This window comes from Triticum urartu, chromosome 3 (assembly GCF_003073215.2).
Source record: "Triticum urartu cultivar G1812 chromosome 3, Tu2.1, whole genome shotgun sequence".
NCBI classification, from domain to species: domain Eukaryota; kingdom Viridiplantae; phylum Streptophyta; class Magnoliopsida; order Poales; family Poaceae; genus Triticum; species Triticum urartu.
In genome coordinates, this window is record NC_053024.1 from 427,910,630 (window position 1) to 427,920,354 (window position 9,725).

At 43.8% G+C, this 9,725-nt stretch overlaps 1 protein-coding gene across 3 annotated transcripts; it reads right to left on the reverse strand.

The window, feature by feature from the left end:
• Positions 1–2,539: 2,539 nt before the first annotated feature.
• Positions 2,540–7,132, reverse strand: LOC125544200. Of its 3 annotated transcripts, none has more exons than XR_007299316.1 (5): positions 6,688–7,132; positions 6,486–6,597; positions 4,056–4,134; positions 3,853–3,923; positions 2,910–2,987 (listed from the first exon to the last, which is right to left on the reverse strand). XR_007299316.1 is itself a non-coding variant. In XM_048707792.1 (3 exons), exons 1-3 carry the CDS (start codon positions 7,031–7,033, stop codon positions 2,858–2,860), a joined length of 588 nt encoding a protein of 195 aa, XP_048563749.1. In that variant the 5' UTR covers positions 7,034–7,126; the 3' UTR covers positions 2,540–2,857. The 3 variants fall into 3 exon arrangements, 1 of the variants encoding a protein (XP_048563749.1); XR_007299317.1 differs by having other exon boundaries at positions 2,910–3,657; XM_048707792.1 differs by lacking the exons at positions 3,853–3,923; positions 4,056–4,134 and having other exon boundaries at positions 2,540–2,987; positions 6,688–7,126.
• Between the last annotated feature and the right edge of the window lie 2,593 nt (positions 7,133–9,725).

The window sequence follows — 9,725 nt, forward strand, 5'->3', positions numbered from 1 at the left end:
GAAGCACTGTGGTCATCCACAAATGTAAGTATAAATTGTTTTGCATTACTGTTATATATGTTAATCATGTTTTTTTGTTGTTGTTGTTGTTTGCAATGATAAAGCCACATTGATGGAAGTGAAAGCTTGGTTATCTTATAAATTTCATGTGAAAGGCATGTTTGAATCTTCCAATTATTTTGGGAGTGGAATACATAGGATTCTTGTGATATACTTTTCTATGGAAAATAGCAAACTTGTTAAATCACCTTGATAAAGGGAATCATACTCAGCAAGTAATTATGTTGGAACTCCTGAGGAAAAAGAGGACAATACTGGATTGTATTGTATCTATACAATCATACCTTAGCTACTGGAATTTATTGCTGCATTCAAGCAGTGGAAGGAAATATGTTTCGCTAAGGGAAACTCACGCATCATATATGATCGTGGAATGTGCATCACAACCTGTCACTTATTTCAAAGTTTATGTTTGAAAGTAAACACAATTGAGGAAGTTATCATTGTATACACGAGGTGTGGAATGATTAAACTTAGGTACATATATTTCATTTATTTGTATGTATTAATACTGATATGGTGCATGTTCACTAACCAGAGTTAGGAATTCCTTTTAAAACATGTTTACACATGGAACTTCATATATTCATTATTATGTTTCAGCCAAGTGGGAGATGTTGGATATTTATGTGGCTTTCAACATAGTTATTATTTATTTAACTTAATTGGGAATTATTCGTATTATTAATGTTTGTGACTGGGAATAAGTGATGCGGAATTTCACTCGAGGAAATAATACTCGAGGTGCCGAGGACGACTATGATGGAATACAGTAGAGGAATTAATAGGGATCGACTCTACTGAAATTTTATATGTACGTACGTATTTTTCCCGGGACATCATAGGATGGAAGAGCTGGGTTTGTTTTGCAGGATCGGCTCTGCAGGCTGTTGACCCACATGGTTAAGATTGGAATTTGATCTCACATATACAATCTAATCATGGCACATGACTCACACATGTGTGCACATTGTGGACTAGTATACTTAGACTCAGAAAATTGACATGTTTTATCGTGGTTGGTAACATTGCTCAGGAGTCATACGGATGTTTCCGGAAACAGGTGGAATAATAAAACACCTGGAAGTGGAGTCTATAAATAGGTCCCTACCCTCTAGTCTCAATATACATTGTGAGCGGCACCACGGAAAAAGCAGAGGAATTAGAGGGTAGACCGCATAGCCCACAATTTCTAACACATACGAGGGTTATAAGGTGTTGTGAAAGGCTAGTAGTCTATGTAACCAATGGAGCTTAGAATCATTTCCACGTAATGAGATTCCAAAAGTTCGATCACATCCCAACCTTTTTTATCAGCTTATGCTAATAAAACTATTAGTTACTCTTCATCTTTCATGTCAAAATTTTGGAACACAATATTTGACATCCCTTATCACACCGAATTTAGTCCCCAAAAATAATGCGGCATTGACATGCAAACAGGGTATCACACTCTCATGTCCAAGATATGGCAGGTGTACACACCTATGCTAGTTATGTTTCCTATAAGAAGCGTGTAGATCTCAAAGTTATGTCAAATTAATCATGCCATCGCTAGGATGTTTGCTTGAGACATACAAAGACTTTAATTATAGGTTTTGGGGGCACGGATTTTTGGAACATGATTCCACACACACCCCCATCATGAATATTAAAATCATAAAAATGCTAGAAAAATCAGGCGAATTTGAATTATTATTTTTGTAACATACATGATCGTTGTTCTACTCGCGTGTAAACTTGCGTGAAGAAATGACATAGGGGGTATTCTAGGCACAAAAGAAAATCAGTGCTATAAAAAAGATCATGTTTGAAGTAATTTGGAGGTCCGGTTTTTTCCTTCACTAAGAATACGACATTCATTCACGAAATTTCATGTGTGAGTAGAACAGTCAATTAAGTTTGATGGCCTAAAATTTTACAATCGTTTGGATTTGATTGCTATTTTTTAGATTCTACTGTTCATAATGGGTGCACATGTCCACCAGTCTATTCACATGGAACCATCTACACCATTGTATTTTCGTAGGCATTGTCCTCTTGACTATTTGCTAAAAGTCCACAAGTCCATTTACATGGAACAATGTGCATCATTGTATTTTCGTAGGCATTGCCCACTACTTCCTCTGCCATCTTGGTGCTACAGTATTTCCTAAATGCCCGCCAGTCTATTTTTAAGTAGCGCGGTTTGAATCTTGTACAGATCCAGCACACCTTCAGCTCCTACTGACTGCACGCGCTTTGCCGAGGCCAGCCCCATATGTTCAACTTGTGTAACTGGATGCAGAGGTGAATCCACGGACCACCACATGATTCCTGGTTAGCAGCCACAAAGGCAAGACCACCCGAGCCATAACTGCAGCAGAAAGAAGACAAGACTCCATTCTCCCAGCTTAAGACAAATTGGGTTTGAATGAGTCCGTGGACCTAGTAGCAAGGCAATACTTCAGGGCAACCTCTCAGCCGATCACACGGCACAAAAAGAAGAGAATGCGGTCAACATCCTCAAGCTCCCCATACCATACAACACGAGATGACAATGTACAGGCCAATTCCAATGAACTCCAACAATGGAGCTCACCGCGAGATTGCCTTCTTAGCCTCTTAGGGTAAGATAACCGGCGACGGGCAGCAGGACTACGGGGAGGCTTCATGGTCTCCCCCTATTTTGGCCCTTTCTCTGTGCATAACAGTTATACATACTTATTGCTTACGAGAATTTCCAGTTCCCCTCTCCCGGCCGTTTTTTTTTTCAATTTTTCCACTGTTCCAAGACAACAATTCCTCCAGGCTAGCATTAGTAACCGACGTAGACTGCAGCATTGACAATATAGCAGTCATCGTTTTTATCTCCCATTGCTTCGATGCATGTTCCACTTGAACAGATCATCCCGCCGTCAACGACCTCGCAGCTGGTGATCTCACCACTACAAATAACGAAAAAAAGGATATGAGATATTATGTTCTAAAAGGGGGAGTATAACATGTCATGTGGTACATCAAGATGCAAATTATCAGTAGTTCAGTAACTCCACTGAATTAAAGCCTCGGAATCAGATATCCTAGGCAAGCCCTCTAACTCCCAAGTTAGCTATTGTCGATTATGATGCGCTTATATCCAAGCCTTTGTGACACTAATATTACTCAACTGTGGTGAGTTTACTGTGAATAATACCATGAAATATGGCATAAATTTTGGATTGCTTGCAACTTTGAAAGGAACATTAATTGGAGGCAACTGTATTACACTTCCAGAAAATATCATGAGTGCGTTCAACACAATATTGGAATAGCGGCTTATGGTCTCACCACTATGCTGAAATTGCCCTTGGAGTGTACAATTGGTTGCACTGTTCGAAACGGCATAAAGAAATATGCCTACCTGTTCTTCCACCGAGACAAAATTTGTATCTCTTAGATGGCATCCCTCTCAAAGGCACTGGACCAAGTTACGAAAAATATACTTCTCCATCTGAAAATCTCTTTTACATCTCAATTCGGTCTCCCGTAAGGATGGATGTATGAATACGTGTGTGATTGGCCGAAGTTCTATCACTAGCATACAAAGCTTCGATGATAGCCAATTAGTCATCTTCCCTACGTTAGCATGCCAAAAAATTACCAAACATTCCGATTTACAATAAAACGCGCCTGCTAAGATGTGCATATCACATATCAGGCATAAAGTTTTAGAGGATTCCCCCAAAAATGATTGATAATAGAACACACATGCTAACTTGTCGTAGATCACATTCGTAAAGCAGGACTTTTTTTTCGTGAAGATTAACATACCTTGCAATGGCGTGTTCATTTGAAGCAGAATACATATAGGTGTGTTAGTTGAAGCCTTAAACATCAGCCACCTGTGCAATGCGCAAATCCAGGTGCTAGATTAGGTGACACATACTTGCTAGAAGTACAGGAGGCAGGGATAGACATACAAGTGAAAACTCAGGCTGCTAAAGATACTAGCATCTAGGTGCAGACGTGCTGACCTCATGCATGGCGACTGCATGCAGCCTGCGGCCGTTAGCAAACGCTAATTAGTCCGGTCGTGTAACTCCTTTAGTGTAGCTGAGTTAGGTTCAGTTGCCATCCACACGTAACAACCGGTCAAAATTATGGTAAAACAGCACCAGCCAAACACCTCGGTAGTTTTGGTAAAACTGAAAAAAACTACGGTTTAAGAAACTGTAGATTCCTTGCCCGCACATTGGAACACTGTAGTTTTGAATTACCACGGTTTTCTAAAAACTGTGCTGCCAAACTAAGCCCTAGTCATCAGCCCCATGTAACTGGATGGCTATAATTTTTAAATCACATCACAGTACAACAATTTACAGAATTTGTTATATGTGAGATACTGAGATATATAGGAATACATTGAAAGAATATTACTGAAAACATATCATACTTTTAATTGCTAAAGGGCGTACCCAGTGCTGAAAGCTCCCACACAAAGTGGGGTCTGGGGAAGGGAATTTCTAGACAACCTTACCCTTGCATAATAATTCTGCAAAGAGGCTGGTTTGAACCCAGGCCGCCAGGCCACAAATGGAGAGAGACTACCACTGTGCCCGGCCCGCCCTTCATACTTTTAAATTGCTACCCAAAGATAAATTCTATTACTACAATTAGATTTACTTAATTGTATTGTCAATTTGTCATTCTCAATTGTTTTACTTCCAATTTTCGGAAGTCTTGCAGCCCAATGACCTAGGATTTCCAAGAACTGTTTTTTCTTGTCAACCAAGATTGATTTGTTAGATTTCTATCTAGGATTGGTACACTTATCTGTAGTCTAATGGATAATTTGACACATTTGTTAAATTCAAGGACGATTTAAAAAGACCAATGAACTGAAATCACGGCACATGTATTATGTTCAAAATTGATGAGGATGCTCGCCTGTTATTTACTTAATCAGAATGGATTTCCAACTGTTTACTTAATCTGAGAATATGTGTATATATGATACCTAAGACAGACATAATCTTGATGTAACATTAACATATACCACTTTCTACATAGGCAATATTGATTGAGAATTATGAGACGTTCTCTTCTATAGATGGAATGGCTATGCTACACACAACATTTAGTTTCGGGGAAGTTTTATTTGTTTTTCCCTTACATTATTCCAGCATATACCACAATCAATGGGTGGTGAAAAAAAATACATAGCATCCATCATAGATCCTGTCCGTCTCTTATTAATACAGGAAATTTCACCCTCTTTTCAGAAGTATAAGATAGATGCATACTATTTCTTAGCAGCCTCCTCGTACTTGTGCCAACACATAACTATCTATCCTATTAGGGAACATGACCAACAGCAGCTTTCTTCCTGCTAATTACGATTATTCAGTTTCATTTTTCTTTTTGACAGATGGTTCAACTTGATAGGTACGCACAATATCATGACATCTATGGAATAGTTGTTGTATCCATCCGATAGGGCAATGTGTCCGTCAAAACTTTTCTCTCCTCTGATTAACTATGACTGGTTGGACTCTTTTGTCGAGGGACGAATCAACTTCACGTGTACCATGTATCATGTGCAAGTAGCACTTCTGCTATCGTGTACAACAAAAACTATTACAAATATCTGAGGGTCCTTGTACTGTCTCAAAATGTAAGACGTTTTTTGACACTATTACATTTTGAGACAGAGGGAGTATTATCAAACCAATAGTCAGATGATCTCCTTTTGAAAACTTCTAATAAATTCCTCTAGAGAAGTGGTGGCTTAAAAAGAGCCCCCAATTAGTAAATATAGCATGCAAGAATGCCTATAGCTTTTAGGAACTGTATGAGTACTACGCAATATGCAATATTCAACTCTTGCAAGTATATCTTCTCGACAAGTCATGTAAATCGCATGATTGCTCTCCTGTATATCCACATAAGGTGCTTTCGTGATGTTGACTGTTATCTTACCTCACATTGCATAATGCCTCATAAAGTTGAACATTTAATGAGACACTAGCCTTGGTTTGGCCACCTTGTTACTTACACTTGCTAGTACACGTGGTGGTAATGTTTTCTGACCTGAATAAAATCTTCCACATCTGAAACACATGGTGGTGTTGAGAATTCTAAATCACTCAGTACATTACTGACCACACATCCTTCTGTTGTGCTGCTTGATAAAACTTTGGCAGCTTTGCCATTCACGCCCAGACGGTATAATAGGCATTTTGACTAATTCCCTTAACCAAGATTGAAATACGCATGCTCTGCAATAAGGAATATATACCTCACTCTAATGACTGAGCCAGCACTAACCTAGGACCGTGAAAATTTTCTTGTCATAAATAAGAGCCCATCACAATGGAGCATTGCACTTGATTCTAGTTCCAGCCCTTGAACGGTCAAGTTTGAAGATTTCATAGAAACAAAGAAAAGGCAGAGAAAATGCTCACTAGGGGAAGACGGCCTTGATTCTCTCAAAGTCCAACAGATGCTGCACCGGCCTCGGGACACCCAGCTTAATCTGCAGCTTCATCTGCTCACTGTTTACCCCTGGTATCGACCCTGCGGACGCAATCGGCACCAAAAGCAGGGTCAGCTGATGATCCGAGTAAACGCTTTGTGTGCCGGGGAGGTGTTCGGCGATTGGGTTACCGCGGCGGAAGGCGGGGATGGAGTTGGAGGAGATGGCATCCTTGCAGGCGCGCACCGCGGCGGAGGTGATGTCCTGTCCGTGCTGGTCGTACCCGACGCCCATCTCGACGAACAGCAGCTTCATGGCCTCCTCCGCCCCTTGTTGCTGGCCATCGCGCGTCTGTGGCTGGGCTGCCGCCATGGAAGAGGAGGCGATGGCTCCGGCGACTGGCCTCTTTGCCTTGGGGGGTCGGGTTCGAAGGTGGAAGTGGGAGCGAGACGGCGGAGGGGAGAAGCACGGGGGCTGTGGTGTTCCTGGTTTTGTCAGGCAAAGGAGACTGCCGGAGAATGGCGCTGCTGATGCCATCGTGTTTTGTCTGATTTGATTTGCTCTGCTCTGCACTGACTGAATACACACTATCCTGGTCTACCCTGGTTGGGTCCGCTATCTGAAGCACTACTCCTACCAGATCTGCGAGTGTGTGACTCACAACGGAAATCTAACCTGCGAGAAGATCAATCTCTACTACTCTTATTGGAGCAACCCAAACGGACCGATCCAAACGGATGATGACTTCATTTGCTTTTTGTCTGTTTGGGTCAGCCACCCGCCCGGCGTCTGACCTGTTTTCATATGGGTCGGCAGCGCGCTCAACGCGTCGACCCATATGTACAGACGTGGCAACAAGCAAAATAGTTTAGCCGCTCAAATAAATAGTATAGTTAGGAACCTTTTCTACTGTCTTCATAGTCAAAAATAAAAATAAATAGTATAGTTTTACAGGCCAAATACAAATAAAAAAATGTTTCACATAGTTTTGCAAACGAATAAAAGAAGATACATCTATTGATTGCCAACATGAGTTCACATATACTCAACGAAATCATTTTGCAGTTGCACGTGAGTTTCCCAATCACGCATGTTTTTATGAAACTGAGTGAACTGCTCAAATGTTGCCGCTACTCCATGCTCAGGCACAAAATTCTCATCTGAAACTGAAAGCCTTGGTCGTACATACGTTCCGGGCGCTCGTCTTCTACGATCATATTGTGCATGATCACACAAGCAGTCATCACTTCCCATAGTTTCTGCGTGCTCCAAGTATTAGCGGGATACCGGACAATGCCCCATCGAGATTGCAAAACACCAAAGGCACGCTCGACATCCTTTCTAGCACTCTCTTGCTCTTGGGCAAATCTTTTCCTTTTATCTCCGACGGGTTGGGTATTGTCTTGACAATAGTGGTCCACTGAGGATATATACCGTCATCCAAATAGTACCCTTTGTCGTAGTTGTGGCCGTTGACAGTAAAGTTCACCGGTGGGCTGTTGCATTCGGCAAGCCTAGCAAACACCGCGAGCGCTGAAGCACGTTGATATCATTGTGTGATCCAGCCATGCCAAAGAAAGAGTGCCAGATCCAGAGATCTTGAGACGCCACGGCCTCTAGTATGACAGTGCAAACCCTGACATGTCCCTTATACTGCCCTTGCCAAGCAGAAGGACAGTTCTTCCACTCCCAGTGCATGCAGTCTATGCTGCCAAGCATCCTCGGGAAGCCCCTCCTGGCATTCATCGCCAACAAACGGGCTGTATCTTCAGCTATCGGCTCTCTCAAGTACTCAGGGCCAAACACAACAATCACAACCTTGCAGAACTTATACAGGGACTCTAGGCATGTAGACTCGCTCATACGGACGTACTCGTCAATAGATCACCGGGCACTCCGTATGCAAGCATTCGGATGGCGGCAGTGCATTTCTGATAAGAGGAGAAACCAATATTGCCGACGGCATCCTCTTTGCACTCGAAGTAGTCATCATAGCCGACCACTCCCTCTCTAATACGGTTGAAAACGTGCCTACTCATACGGAACCGGCGGAGGAATTTGTGATGTTTGAACAACGGGCTTGTTGTATCAAAGTAGTCCTTCCAGAGAAGGAAATGCCTGCTCTCTCGGTTACGATTCAACGCCGGAAGGTGGCCTGAAATGGAGCCCCGGAACAACGGCCGCTGGTTGTTCATGTGGTGATGGACCAACATGGCAGCCAATATCTCCTCCTCCTCGTCGGACGACGAATCGTCGGAGTCGCAAAGGAAATTGTGGAAAAAGAACTCGTCGGCGGAGTCCATTTTCGTACCTTGGCAATCTGTCGAACAGCTTGCGGGCGTCGAAGAAGGAGACGGCCGGCGAGGGGAGACGCGGCACCCACAGACCAGCTAGCTGCCCTGCCGGCGTCCGACGAGTGTGACGGCGTCCAACGAGCGTGCCGGTCGTATGTGGCGGGGGCGGCGAGGCGTCTTCTTGGTCGCGAGCGGCTGGGCGTTGGGGAAAGCGGCGGCGGGAACCAGTTTGCTCCCCGGCGGCAAAACGGTGGCGGCGGGCGACTGGGGGTAGGGGCGGCATTGCTTGGCGGATGTGGAGGCGGCGGTAGCTGGAAGAGTCGCCGGCAAAAATGGGCGACGGCGGCGGTGATGGAGGAGGCGGGGCAAGGGTTGTTTGTTGGCCGGGGGTGAGAGGGGAGGCCAATGTGCCACAGACCAGCGGGCCCGGGGACAGGAGTAGGCGAGCGCGAGTGCGTCCATTGCGTGTCCGCGTCGACGCAAATCAGGCTCAAAAATGGGTCGGGAATGGGTTGCCCACGGACGAAAAACGGACGTGCGTCCGTTTGGGTCGGCGCGTTGGGCCGCCTTTTCTGTCTGTGCCGACCCAAACGGACGGCCGCGGACGAAATGGGTCGCCCCATTGGAGTTTCTCTTACAGAACTGTCTTTTTTATCAAAATACTCTCACCATATTATCTTTCACAAGAATATCAACAATCTCTACGAGTGGATCTTTCATCCATCCACACACATCGCACTTCTAACTAGTTTGGCTAAATTATGGACAACACAATTAGTCTCTCTAGGGGCATGATAAAGAAAAGGGAAACGTTTGTGGCCGGCGGACCGGTTGAAACTTCCACCAGTCCCGCGCGGCGCGTACGATAAAGGGTAATCGAACGTTTCATATTTTCCTCTTCACGCAAACATCAGCCCACGGGCCTCGTGCGACAG